We start from the raw sequence: 14,984 nt of genomic DNA on the forward strand, positions 1-14,984 counted from the left end.
TTCACTTTATTTTTAATAAATATAATTTTAATTTATATATTAATTTAATAACATTATAAAATTATCATCTACTAATACTTCATCTACTAATACAATATAACACATATTTAAAAATTTGGATACACAGAAATCATAGTATATGTTTACGCTGCTATATAAGATAATAAGAGTAATATATACTTATTTATAAAAAGTTTATAATACCAAGCATTTGATTATATAGAAACAAACAAAAGAAGAAAGAAGGTGTCTGCCCATAACCGGTGATATGGAGGGGGAAAAAATAGGCACGATTCTGATCACCAACGACGACGGTATCGATGCTCCTGGCTTACGAGCACTGGTTCAATCGCTCGTTTCCACCGATCTCTTCAACATTCAAGTATGCGCTCCCGATAGGTAACATCTCCATCACCGTCATTTCTAATCGATTCTTTCACCGTTATACCAATTTTATTTTTCACTTTTGCAGCGAGAAATCAGCTGTTAGTCAGAGCATCACCTGGCTCCAACCAGTAGCCGTTAAGCAAGTGAACATGGACGGAACCACCGCATTTGCGGTTTCTGGTTTGTTTCTCTCTTCCTCTTCTTTACACAACTTCATTATTATTTCACGTTACAACTAATTTCTTGATTCTCTTGACAGGGACGCCCGCTGATTGTGCTTCTCTAGGGGTTTCCAAAGCTCTCTTTCCCACAGTACCTGATTTGGTACCTCTTCTATGCTATGCTATGTCACGCTTATTCCGTTTTAGTTTTGCTCTATCGCATTTTTTACTTCATAATTATACGGCTACTGCTTATCAAATTTTCAAACTATTGATTGACGGTAGTAACTGTTGAATTGATTGATTGCATTGTTTTGCCATGCCTCACTAACTAGTACGGAGTGTATTCTGGAAGAAGGCTTTGTTGTGTTGTTATTTATAGGTCATTAGATTTCTGGCTGTTTTCTTAACCTAATTTAAATTCTGCTCTGGTGCAATGGCGTTCTCTGCATGTAGGATCTATTTGACTGAGCTATGCCTAAATAGTTAAATAGAAAATAAAAAGAAACATCCAACCAGTTGCTGATGCGTGTTATATCCATTTCTTCAGGTAGTCAGTGGCATAAACATGGGTAGCAACTGCGGTTATCACATGTATGTACCATCTTTTCCCTTGGCATCATCTTAGCAACTTTTCTACTTGTAAACTTCAAATGAATCTCTATGAATTTAGAATGAAAGCATGTTTGCCGAGAAACAATGAAGGGGGAGGCAGGATACAAAGCCTTCTCCCTTTTGCTAGGAGTAAGCAATTTAGTCATGTAAAATTTGGTGTTGTTCCTCTGACAACTATCTTCATTTGTTATGACCTTTTTTTGTTGCAATTTTTATACATGAGGGGGTGATCTGTATCAATTTGATCTTAAAATCTATATAATATGATGTAACCTTTTTTTTTTCCTGTTGGAAATGATCTAATTTCCCGAAAAAGTAATTTATAATTTTCTGTGCTGCTTAAAATCTATCCCGAGTAAAATCCTGGACCTGATTGTAACTGACGTAAAAGAAGGTCGTTAATGTAATTAGTTCATCCTTTGGAAAATTTTCCGTTGTCTTCAGTGTAAGCATTGAAATGAAAATGATGACATTGAAATTCCTTGAATTTCCTCTCTAGTTGCTTCAGTAGTTATTATTACTTTGTGAATTGCCCATATCATTACTTAATAGCTCCCTTTGCAGTGTTTACTCGGGTACTGTAGCTGGAGCTCGAGAGGCCTTCTTCAATGATGTACCATCCATCTCCATTTCATATAACTGGTATGGCATATTTGCAATCTGCTTCTGCTGTTCTATATTACTGGATTTATCTTGAATATTATTTATTCGAAAGTTAATTTTGAAACCATTTTGTTAGCTTATATAATTGTGAGTGTGACTTGAAATTGAATGAATCTCGAGTAATGTGGCTCTTCGGTGATATTAACTATTTCAACATGCTTTCATCTATATCTTACCATGGCAACAGCTTTTCATTAACCTGTTTCACCGTTTGGGGTTTACTTTATATTCAGGATTAAAGGAAAGAGTAATCTAAATGACTTCACCCTTGCTGCACAAGTATGCTTACCTATCATAAGTTCTGTACTGGTTGAGGCAAAGAATCCCAGCTACCCTAGAAAATGTTTTTTGAATGTAGATGTGCCAAACGATGTTGCTAACCATAAGGTATATTACAATTATTTTCGCAATCTGTATGTTTTCCTTGTGACTAAGCATCAATATGATTATTGGCCTTTTTTCATAATTTCTTTTAAATTGTATTGTCATTGTTATTGTTATTCTTGTGATAAAGGATCAATATGATTATGGGCATTTTAAATTTTCCTTGTGATAAAGTTTTATATTGTTATTCTCAGTAATTGTACAATAATAATTGTAGATTTGGTATCTTATTAAGGATAAAGTATGGTTTACATAATGAACATTGATTACTTATCAGCATAATTTTATTATGTCTGTTAAAAGATAATTCTTTGTTTTAAGTGAGAAACATTTTTAAAGGTTTTCCTTTGTTTAAAGTGGAAAACCCAGGAAAAAAACTCAAGAAAAAGAAAAAGCCAAGATAGTGACACGTAATCATCTTCCAACCGGTTTTAACTCTAATTTAACGGGAGGGATCACATTGTATCCTTTTAAATAAAATGGAGACTAAATTAAGGACCAAAAAAATTAAAGGATCAAATTTAATAAATCCCATTAATATTGAGACCAAAAACTAATTAAGTCGAAAAGTAAAAACTATAACTGATAAGTATTATGTTACACAAAATTGTATGAAGATAAAGAACCATAATTAAAAAATTTAATACCGATAAAGTAATCATAATCCTAATCAGCCTAGAATTATGTTGTTTTCTTTCTCTGTTGATATTGTATCCCCACAGATGCATTCATATCTAAGGCTTGAGATATTGTTTTAACTTATATCCTATTTATTATTCTATCTAATACTGAAGTTAGAAGAAACTTTATAAAATACTATCATTTCATAGCTAACTTTGCTAAAAAATATAGTGCTCTGCTTTGTCGTGCAATCCATTATAACTATTTTTTTTTGGCCTCTACAAAGGGTTACAAGCTAACTAAACAGGGTAAAAGTATCATCAAGATGGGATGGAGACAAGTCACCTCTGAGACAGAAGGACAAAAAATGTCCTCTGATATGACTAATACAGATGCAGAAATACCAAAGAATTTTGACCCATCATCTATATCACCCGAGCATCTTTTGTTTGCAAGAGAGGTGGGTCGATTTCGTTTTTCTTTCTTTTCATTTTCTTGAAATGCCCATATTGTTATAAGTCCCACAAAGTTGAGTCTTCTGCTTAAGTATGCCGTGGTTGGACTGTCTCAAAAAAGAGCAGAAAATGTAAGCATTCAGTTTTGTCATCTTCTGAAGTAGCAGTGGTCTCGTGAATCTATATGGAATCCCTAAATGATCCTGGGATGCACATTTCCTAGTCCTCCCCACGAAGAAAGTGATGCAGTGATCTTTTAATCTTTTGTAGGTGAGAGGTTCCGTAGTTGATGACGATGATGATACAGACTACAGACGTTTACTGGAAGGATATGTGAGTAAATATAAATTTGAGAACAAAAAGGTTAATATGCACATACTAAGCATTTTCGTTTTTTCAGATCACTGTTACTCCTCTTGCTGCTGTCTCTAATGCGGAGGTAGATTGTCAGGACTACTTTAAGAATTGGTTACAAAGTGTCCCTGAACTCTCCTCTTCATCATGTTTATAATGGTGTAAGTCCTATCATGTATTTGTAGTTTATGTGTTGCTTTGATTGCAATAGATTGCTTGCAGTAGCTGCTTTTGCTTTTACATTTTTAGCATCCTTGTTTTAAGAATGATTATTATTCTTTCTTAGATGAATGGAAAATTTTAATATGATGTGTTTTAAAGACACCACTACTAATGACATGTAAGGGTTACTATTATGAACATGTGTACTTATTAGTACCCTGCGTAGCTCATATTAGTTGCCTTATTGTGATTCCCAGTTTAGCACTTGTCATGCAATCAATTATAGGACCCCTTTTTCACAGGGCGTAACTTGTGAATGCTTTTCATTTGCTGATTACTCTGGTACACTGGAAGTGTTCACCTCAACATGTTGCTAAATCAATTTTTTGATCCTGAGCAATTTGGTTGCTTCGGTATGCTTGTCATTGGCCAATAAAGACATTTCAATAGTGTTGTGTAATTGATGAGAGATTCGTTTCTATAATCTACTAAGTAATTACAAGTCGCTCATTTTTAGACTAATATAATGGCAAGTATTCTTGTTCTGTCTTCATCCACATTAATTGCTCAAGTTATTGCTTGAATGAATAAAAAATTACTATATCAACTTGCAAAAAAAAATTACTATTTCTTTCTTACCCTACTCCTAGTTTGCGTTGATCTTTTCCCTTGTCTGTTTTTAAAGGAGTCTGTTATTTCCAATATCTACTTCTATCATAATTTAATGGACACATCGCTGATAATGGACCACTGGTCGTTTGTTACAATTGGATGAAACGTACTGGCAAATTCTATTATGCAATTATACTTGTAGGGGATGGCCATTCTTTGCTGAAGCTATTCATAATTTTCGAATACCTGTTTGAATTCCATACAGGTTTGAATACATTGTTTATTCCCGAAGCGAAGTTATGCCGTTTATGGTGCATATTAATTTGGGAACTAAATTTGCAATCCCGTGACAATTGTGCGAATCTGAAAATAAATTATAGTTTACCGTAAAAGTTAGCATCTTGTTGACCTCTCTTCCTTTACAGACTATAGTTTTCCTTCTTTCATCCTTAATATAAAAGTTAAGGTTGGTTCTTTCTTTCATTTTGGAGAAATTAATCCAGAATGTAAAAATTACAATTCTGAGATGTTTTGAAACGTATTTTTTTCTTTTTTTCTTTATGAATTGTAAAATTTACATATATTCATCCTGAAAGAAGACAAGTCTTGATTAGTACAGGGTGAGAAAGTTGCTCCCTAACACGTATTTTTTTCTTAAACTACACTCAGCCTCAGGTTGTGACCAATTCAAAAGTAAAATTTGGTCGAATTACGAATTAAATTGACTGCTGCTTTTTATCACTATGAGTAGTTCGGCCTCATCGTTCTAGTCAGGTATTGTGATTTGTCCAGTACAGAAAATCAGTTTTCATCGGGAAAAAATCAATAAATATATATTTTAGGCTTTGAATTATTATCGTTTAATTTTTCATCTAAATATTTTTATCCTTAGATAAGTATTTCATTCGGATAATGATACTTTAATTCATTTTTTTGACTCATTTTTAATCCATCACTCTCATCACTCTTAGATTATTATATCACATCACTACAAAAAATTAAAATAGATGATCTAAAGGTTGAGAGTGGTGAGTTAAAAGTGAGTCAAATAAAGTAGATTAAAATATCATTATCCATTTCAAAAAAGCAAAAATATCATGAATATTATTCTTTTATAGATTTTTTTACCAAATTAGTCTTGAGAATTATAAAAAGGATTACCATATATATAGAAGATTATAATGGGGCAAAAGGATAAATATAGAGATAGTTTGTTCTTATCATTAACTTGAATATTTGGGAGATTTATTGACTAAAATTAAGTTTTAATATATTTTTAGTTGCTTTCAAAATAAATATTATCAAGTTATAAATTTTAAACAAGCATTCTAATAAATTTAAATTATAACTATAAAATGTTCTTTCTAAGAGAGAAGTTACAATATATCAGCTTGCTGATGGTACTATGCTAATTTAACCTTTAGGATAAATATTTTAATAAATGTTACGTTATAAGATGTTACCGTAACTGTTATGCAAAACAAGTTAGATCATAACAAATTCGAGTTTTGTGTATCGGGCACGCCTAAACTCCTCACTTGTTTGTGCAAATTAACATTTATTTAGTTTGTGCAAATTAACATTTATTCCCGTGCAGTACACATGTTTGATCGTAGGTTGGCTATCCATTCCACATACCTTTCACACATCAAAATCAATAAGGAAAATAAGGGAACAAGCTACCATTTCAACAACAGCTTAAAATAGACAGCTTACCAATAAAAAAACCCTTATTGAACTTCTTTAATTTGTTTTTCAAAGCTAAAATTTTCTTACTGGGTCACTCCCCTCCCCCCTACAGGTTTGGAAGCATTTAAACACAAAAAAAGATGGATGTTTAGACAAACTCTTCATAAGACAAAAAAAGAAGAAGAAAAGGAAGAGTATCGTTCTATGAGTGGATGCTACAAAAGTTTAAAAAAGAAAAAAACACTCTGTATGGACATCATAAATAGTTTATATATATGTACATTATGATTCTGTTTTTGTGCATAGCCCTCATCTTTTCAATGGCAAAGAGGAGTGAGATTCCACTAGTATTGACCAGAGGACGTGGACGTCTTCATAGGGGCAAGATTTGACATCTTCATATAGAATGTATATGCCTCTTCCTGAAATATTTAGACAAAGTTATGAAAATTTGTGATTGGGAAGGAAGAATTAAATAAATGATGCCTGCGCCTAGCTAATAGGACAACAAAGGGAGATGGAAAATACTGGTTGTGTGAAGAAAAGCAGAGAAAGAATTCAAATGATGAGGCATTGCAATCTTGTACTTAATTTCTCTAAAATCTCATTGAAATGCAGGTGAAGGAAGGAAGTGTGTTGCATGCAGTGAAAGAGTGTTTGAAGAATAGAAGAAGAAGAAGAAGAAGAAGAAGCATTGTGCTGAATACAATGTGAAGAGATGACAAAAGCATTTCTGGAAAAAGTAGGAGTAAGAGAATAATGCAGGTATGGAACGTGTGATGGAACATACTCTTCTTTTGAGTTGAATGCATCCTGAACCAAAGCTTCTTGAGTGGAGAGATGAGGGATTGCAGCCACCCCATTTGGTGAAGTGGGTGTGGCTCATGCAGGTGTAACAAACATGAGGGACATAATAAGAAGAGGGTGAGAGAGAGATAAAGAGGATACCTCTACACCCTTTGCTTAAACAAGGGTGAACATTTTGCAAGGTCGCTTTTCATGTTTTTAGACATTTTTACATTCCCTTGCAGGCCAATCATGAAATTCACATTTGTTGCTGGTACATTGTCCCTTTCGAACCTCTTATCCCTTATAGAAGAAAAAGAAAACACTCCACCAATCAGCTTTGCATCTCACACTTTCATGACCATAAGAAAAGAAAAATTAAATAAAATAAAGAAGCCTCTCTTGGTATCCCTTTTTTCCCTTTCCCTAAAGAGTGTTGGTGGTGGCTTATGCCTGAAGATAAACTTCCCTTTTTTTCACCATCATTTGGCATCTCTATTAGAGGTAAAAGGCACACATGGGGGAAGGTTTCCATATTTGACACATAGACCCTCCTCTTGCATTTTAAGCAAGTACAATCTCACTTTCATGGAGTCTCCAACAAGGCACACCCAGCTTTGTTTCCTGTTATTCCACCTGTTCCTCTGGGGTGTCTTACAAGAGTGAACACAATACTCACTCTCTCGAATGTTTTGCTGACTCAGCTTCCACACGTCACTTCCATGGATATCATTTGACTTCTCTATGTATCACACTCCTAATGGTAGTAGGTACGTACCAAGCTATCAATAATTATAGCATCAACAAGTATTCTAACTTTTGGGCACAACTTTCAAAAGTAGGTTAGAATTCTTAAATTAATTTGGTCTAGAACTTTGAAAGTGGCTTAGAATTCGTAAATTTTGGGTTAAACTTTTTTTACTAATTTAAGTACGATTTAATTTTTATCTGTCTCACAAAAACTTTGATTTATTCGAGATGAACTTGTAGTGAATCTGATTGACACACCAATTCACTTGTAGATAAATGATTATACAATTTTTTTTTTGTATTTGGATTGTGTGGAACTATTTTTTTAGTCAATATGTTGGATTGACAAATGCAAACATATTTTTTTTATTTGTATTTGGGGTTAAGCATTATTTTAGATTGTATTGAAGTTTATTTAGATTTCAATCACAATTATAATTTAGTTTTTTGGGACTAAAAAAAAAAAGTTGTATTTTATTTTAAGTAGGTGAGCCAACCTTTGATGGACCGAACCAGATTCAGATTTTTTATTCATTAATAAGTGAGTTAGGTTGAATTAATTCACTAAATGCCCAATCTGTGATGTGCTAGGCCGGACCAAACCGGATAACGGGTTTTGAGAGTTCTACTTTCTGAAATATTATACATTTCAAACTCAAACTTCTTGCTTGAACCACCAATAAGTGGAAAAATAAAGCAGGGTTTAGTACAGGGAAAAGTTTACCTAAACATAGTTTAATCTCACTTTTAAAATGGTGATGTGAAATTGAGGATCGTTAAGACATGCTACTTGCTTTGCTTCTCTTCTTTTTAACGATTCTTTACAACAGTAGTTAGTGCTCTGTCCTTTTTTTTTTCTCATTAAATATTTGACATTTGAATAAAGAAAGAGGAATGCAACTTTATGAATAGATTAGTGCTGCTTAAGGGTACAAAGAACTGGACGAGATTTGTTGAAGCTCTATTCAATTGGTTAAGTATTAAATTAGGGTTAAATATGTTTTTGGTCCCTCAAGTTTCAGCGAAATTTGGAATTAGTCCCTCATCAAAACTTTTGACTAATTTAGTCCTTCATCTTTCAAAATACGGGAATTTAGTCCTTTTAACCAAATTTTGTTAAGTTTATCTGACGTTTCAAGCGCATTTCATGATAGTATTTAAATTATTTACACTGTTTGACACATTTTTCCTTCAATATTAACTTAAATACTATCATGAAATGTGCTTGAAACGTCAGATAAACTTAACAAAATTTGGTTAAAAGGACTAAATTCACGCATTTTGAAAGATGAAGGACTAAATTGATATAAAGTTTTGATGAAGGACTAATTCTAAAATTCACTGAAACTTGAGGGACCAAAAACATATTTAACCCATTAAATTAAAAAAATACATGGTTGAACGAAAATTATGGTTGAACGTTGGCCCACAGTTTTGTATATTTCAGTTAACACTTACAAATTTTAGCGGTAATAATTACGGTCTGGTTCGACGGGCCAGCCCGCAGACTCGCAACAAATACGTGGGGTGGACTTAAAAATTGAATTCGTAAGCCTGTCACAGCCCGACCCACATTGTGTATGTTATGAATATGAATATGATAAAAATGTTGAATTATCAATTTATCATCCAACTCCCCAAAGTCTTTACTTAATTTTGTGAACTTCTTAAAGTTTTCATATTTTTAAACATTGAAAGTTTTATCCTAACAATTTAAAAAAAAAATAAAAATAAAAAAGTGGGCCAGTCCGTGGACCCGCAAGCCAAGTGATATACGGGATGGATCAGTGATTACAGCCCGCATAAATTATGCGGGATAGAATGAGCTAGCTTGTGATGTGCGGGTTTTATGCGGACCTGCCCTAAACGAGTCGGGCCATCCCTAAAAAAATCATCATTTCATTAGATGCAGTAATTTTCTTATGAAATTCAAATGCTACTTTATCAGAGTATAAGTTATTATGCAATTTTCTATATAGGATTTACATGTCTTTCTCTTTTAAATAACATTGTCTTTCTTTTTGAGCCTTGACATTCTCCTCTGTAGTTTAAATTTAATAAACTACTAAATGTATTAAAATAATTAAATCATTTACAGAAAAAAATCCCATAAAAATTAACCTAGTATATTTGTAATGCGGTCGTTGATTTTTAACAGAGTTGAGCTATTTTTATTTATGGCTTAAATACCTTTTTGGTCCTCATTTTCGTAGTGTTTGTTGCGGATGGTCCTCATTTTGACAGAATATTTAAAATGGTTCTCAGTTTTACAGAATGTTTAAAATGGTCCTCATTTTTGCAATTCGTGTTTTATTTGGTCCTTTTCTGTAACGCCGTTTAAATCATTAACGAAGCATTGTACAGGTGGCACAATTTGTATTAGGGTGTGTTACGTGTACTGTACATGTGTGGCAATTAAATATTTGAGGATAAATAAGTGAGCTAGGGTTTTGGTAAGGAATGTTTGGGCAGTTGGTGAGTTTTGGCAATCTTGTTCCTCCATTCCTAATTGGTGTTGCTGCAATTTTCTTCTTCCTGCAATCTCATTATATAGGTATGTTACGGTCTCAATCTTCTTCCTTTACCTCTGGTTGTAATCTTTGGAGGCAACCATGTTGTATCACTTCGTGCACTGTTGGTGGTTCAACGAGAAATGGATTAATCCTGATTTGTAGCTGCGGAGAGATGACAGCTTTGAGGATGGCAAGAACTCCAAAGAATATTGGTAGAAAATTTTGGGTAGAATCTGTTTTTATTTTTGTGTTAATAATAAATTGGTTTTAATTTTTTGTTTATTGATTTACAGAGTGGTGGTTCCAATAATGTAGGCTGTAACTTTTTCAAATGGTGGTGTTGATGAAAAGGATGTCATCATCATGACACAAAGGAGGCATATTAATGATTGGAGAACTCATTGAAGGTTTTTGAGAAGAGGCTGCAATTAGTAATAGGGTTCACTTGTGTTGTTATTGTATTATTTGTACTGTTATTGTGTGTAATCTTTTAAAGTCCAATTTGTTTTGTACTATTGTTAAATGAAGAAATGAATTAGTTTGATTATGTTGATATTAGTCCCAACATGTTAAAAATGACATCTTAATCTGAGCATTGAAGTAAATGGTATTGATCTAAGCTTAGGAAAAATTAAATTGATCTAAGTCTGAAAGAAGTTCATAACATTAATTCATCCTCATCAAAATGCACTACATCAATGTTTGACAAAAGTGAAATTGAACGAAGTTAAGGAAAGTCAAAATGAAGTACATCAATAATGAATTCTACATCAGAAATTCCAACAAATAACTAAGACGTTTGTAGATGCTATCATGGTCTCCTCCTAATACGTAATTTCATCCTAAACTGCTGAGATGATTAACTGGAAAATTGAAATGAAGAGCGCAATTGCAATCCAATGATGAAATGACAAGTATTAGCTGCTTCCTCTGCAAATCCGAGCTTAAGAAAGACGAAGATGAAGAAATTTTCCTAATGGCAAAATTTCTCCTAAATTGAAAAATTAACGTTAATTAGGCATATGTATGGTACACATAACACACCCTAATACAAATCGTGCCACATGTACAATGCTCCTTTAATGATTTAAACGGCGTTACAGAAAAGAACCAAATAAAACGCGAATTGCAAAAATGAGGATCATTTTAAATATTAGGTAAAAATGATAACCATTTTAAACATTCTGTCAAAATAAGGATCATTCACAACAAACACTTCGAAAATGAAGATAAAAAGGTATTTAAGCCTTCATTTATTTATGAATGCAATTATTGAGGGGAGGAAGTTTATGTACTAACTAATTAACTAAAAGATCAATTATCTTGCCAAATAAAACGTAACAGAGATGCGAAGAGGGTCTAAAAAATCAACACTTTCCTTTTGTCGTCTTTTATCAAGTATATTTTGCCATAATTGAAAAAAATAATTGATGGTCGGTAGAAATAACTTGATGAAATCATTTGATTTATCGCATTTTCTTCATTTTCATAGAAATTTAAATTAAAATAAATAAAGAATATATAATTAATTATTAAAATAGCTTTTAAATCTAAAATTTAAAAAATAAAATATACACAAAAAATTAAGGATAAAATAGAAATATTGAAATGTAAATACAAAAGAATATATTCTCTTATATATTATTATAGATGTTTCAGGTCTCGGAACTTTATGTCGCTTTACGTCGTAACAACGATTTTGTGGAAAATATACTCAAGATATTTTGGATACAATATTTCATATTATTCTTTAGAAAATAAATCAAACATACGAAACAAACATTTAAAAAAATGCAAGAAACTTTCATGGAACTTAATGTAAACAATCACTCTTAATTAAGCAAACACCTTTAATAAATATTGGTGTTAAAATATATTAAATTAAAAAAATAGTTTAAGTTATATATTAATTTATATAAATATAAAAACCAGGATCTTATTTAACAATATATATAAATATAATAATATCAATCAGAAAATTAACTGCATAGTTTTCATAATTTCCATGTTTGAGTAATCTTATTTATATCTTGTGAAATAAAGATTCGACCAATCTTTGGAAAAAAATCGAGCTACTTTATTAATAAAAGACACAACAATAAAAAAAATTTACACTTGACAAATTGATCCTAAATAGATAGAAGCAAGAATATTCCTATTACAAAATATATTAATTATATTAATTTAAATGATAGTAATTCAAGGACAGTCATCTTAAACAATCTGTATCATTCCTTTAGATTTATTTAGGATTAAATATGTTATTAATTTCTTAACTTTAAGTAAAAATTTGAAATAGTCATTCTTTAAAATTCTTGACCAATTTAGTCTATCATATTTAAAAATATGTAAATTTAGTCATTTTAGCAAAATTTTATTAAGTTTATTTAACGTTTTAAGCACAATTATCAATTAACATTAAAGAAAAAATGTGTCAAACAATTTAAATAACTCAAATACTATCATAAAATATGTTTAAATAAAATTTGATTAAAATGACTGAGTTTACGTATTTCTAAAATTTTAAGACTAAATTGAGTCAAAATTTCAAAGATGGACTAATTCTAATTTTCACTTAAAGTAAAAGATAAAAAAACATACTTAACTTATTTATTTATTATGTTATTTCCTTCAAACGAACAATTACAATTTTCATTTCATTTTATTTTTTTCTCTCTCTCTTTTATAATATATATACATTATTTTTTTATTTTCTTTCTTCCTTTATCTCCTTGTGTTATAACCCTTTAACATAGGATAAGACTATTTTAGGAGTGGAATAGCGAAATCAGATTAGAGTAGGTTTGGACGAAATTTTTCAAAGATTTAAATAATAAAACAGTTAAAACTAGTTTCTCTATAAGTTATAATTAATTTATAAAAAAATAAAAAATAAAAAATAAAATAAAGCTTGGTGAAAACTTGTATACAAAATTAGCTTATGTATAAATTAGTTATACATACATGTGAGGGTTTTGAAAGGTAGTAGGATAGGCGTACGTAGAGTGAAGCAGTGGAGTGTGGATTATTGGGTTAAAGCCCATAAATGAGTGGACCAGGCTTTCAGCCAAAAGGTGGGCCTAATAATGGAGTCCCAAAGCTGCATTCACGCTCTGAAAACTTACATTTGCAGAGAATTTGTTGCCTCACATTTGACTCAGACTGTCTCCACCGTCCGTTCTCACTGCCCCGTGACTGTAACAATTCTCGTCATTATTCCTTTGTACGTTTATTTTCATAACCACCACTGCAGTACCCTTCTTTCTTCTTCACAACTTTCTTCGTATCATATCAAAATATAAATATAATTGTTAGTAAATTTAATTATGGTGTAATTTTTTACTTAAGAGTGTAACATAAATTCAAACGCCACAATTTATTCGTGATTCGATCTATTTGATCTTTGTTATAGAACAATTAATGTCACTTGCAACATATAAAACGTGTGAAGGCGATAATAGAAGAAGCTTTTCTCGGGTCTTTGGAAGTGTCGATGGATAAAATATTCTGTTTAGATTATTTCATTTTGTATCGATAATGCGTTTTTCAAAATTATGTTGAATAGTTTTGATGAATCTCTATGTGCAGAGAGAGGAAAAAAGTGAAAAATTGTTAAGGTGTTTCCGAGAAAGAAACTGAAATGAAATGGACTGGACACATGGATATTACTGGTGAGAAGGAACATTCTCTTTAACCTCTCAAGCAATAAGAACAAAGTGAAGCCAAAAAGTGGAGTTTCCGTTTTCCACTTCTCATACAAAAACACCATTGCTACACCACACGCTAAGGACGATCCTAATGCACAAATCTACCATACAAGCCAAAATTCACCAGCTACGTTCCCACACCTACATACGGATAAATAAATACATTCATAGCTTCCTTGCAACTCTCTGCATTGCCACTCTCCACCACCAAATTTATAATAAATTCAATCTTTTTTGTGTCAGATTTGATGGGTTTAAAAATAAAAAATGATATTTTAACCCATTTTTTTTATTCATCTTTAATTCATTATTTCAATCATCATTAGATCATCTTTTTTTATTCTTTATAATGATGTGATGTAATGATTTGATGGTGATTAAAGTGATGGATTAAAAGTAGGTCAAAAAAAGTGGGTTAAAGTATCATTGTTTTTTAAAAATTATTTAAAAAACACAACACTAATAAAATATGAATTTAATTTATATAAAAATACTAATAAAATATGAGTTTAATCTATATAAAGATTGATATCATTTTTAATTAAAAACGTAACGATGAGTTTAGATGATACAATTCAAGAGATTAATTCATTTATTCGAAGAATTTAAATTTTTTTCAAAAAAAAATGACATGTTTGGATGAAAAAATTAAAATTAAAAAAAAATTGAAATTGAGTTATTTTAAGAAATTATTTCAAATAATTAAAATAGTAGAATTTGAAATTTACTAAACAAAATTTTAAATTTTCAAAGTTGTGAAATTACTTATTGATTAGGAAAAAAAAATCTATAATAAATTTATCAAATTAAAACAAATAAAAAGTAAAAATCAATCGAAAGTCAAACTAAATCAAACTAAACTAGATCAAAGGTCGAATTACATTGGTTCAAATGAAAATCAAGCGAGACTAAATACATAAAAATTGAGTTATATCAAAACAAAAATTGAGTTAAACTTGACGAAAGTCGAGCCAGGTTCTACTATAATATCTTATAGAAGATGATGTTACTCGGAATGTTCTAATTCCTCTTTAAAGCAAAATATATTCTAACATTTCACAAACGCATATTATTTTAATGAAAAACATAGGTTTAAAAGCACATTTTATATGAATCAAAGTAAAT

The 14,984-nt window shown here is 31.1% G+C and overlaps 1 protein-coding gene across 4 annotated transcripts; it reads left to right on the plus strand.

The window, feature by feature from the left end:
• The first annotated feature begins 207 nt into the window (after window positions 1–207).
• Window positions 208–6,740, plus strand: LOC114168071 (5'-nucleotidase SurE). 4 transcript variants are annotated; one of them, XM_028052840.1, is made up of 10 exons: window positions 208–399; window positions 473–567; window positions 647–711; window positions 1,099–1,142; window positions 1,728–1,805; window positions 2,060–2,213; window positions 3,118–3,291; window positions 3,557–3,619; window positions 3,687–3,801; window positions 6,722–6,740. In XM_028052840.1, exons 1-9 carry the CDS (start codon window positions 269–271, stop codon window positions 3,795–3,797), a joined length of 915 nt encoding a protein of 304 aa, XP_027908641.1. In that variant the 5' UTR covers window positions 208–268; the 3' UTR covers window positions 3,798–3,801; window positions 6,722–6,740. The 4 variants fall into 4 exon arrangements, with proteins under 4 accessions (XP_027908641.1, XP_027908640.1, XP_027908639.1 ...); XM_028052839.1 differs by lacking the exon at window positions 6,722–6,740 and adding an exon at window positions 4,680–4,849; XM_028052838.1 differs by lacking the exon at window positions 6,722–6,740 and adding an exon at window positions 4,105–4,351.
• Window positions 6,741–14,984: the final 8,244 nt, after the last annotated feature.

Source organism: Vigna unguiculata, chromosome 2 (genome assembly GCF_004118075.2).
Source record: "Vigna unguiculata cultivar IT97K-499-35 chromosome 2, ASM411807v1, whole genome shotgun sequence".
NCBI lineage: Eukaryota > Viridiplantae > Streptophyta > Magnoliopsida > Fabales > Fabaceae > Vigna > Vigna unguiculata.

What these genes read in the sequence shown, in the direction of transcription:
- LOC114168071 (XM_028052840.1), top strand. Translation starts at nt 269, where the DNA reads ATGGAGGGGGAAAAAATAGGCACGATTCTGATCACCAACGACGACGGT. An exon ending in CACCGCATTTGCGGTTTCTG is followed by an intron (nt 568 to 646) that starts GTTTGTTTCTCT and finishes TTCTCTTGACAG; the next exon opens with GGACGCCCGCTGATTGTGCT. An exon ending in ATCTTTTGTTTGCAAGAGAG is followed by an intron (nt 3,292 to 3,556) that starts GTGGGTCGATTT and finishes AATCTTTTGTAG; the next exon opens with GTGAGAGGTTCCGTAGTTGA.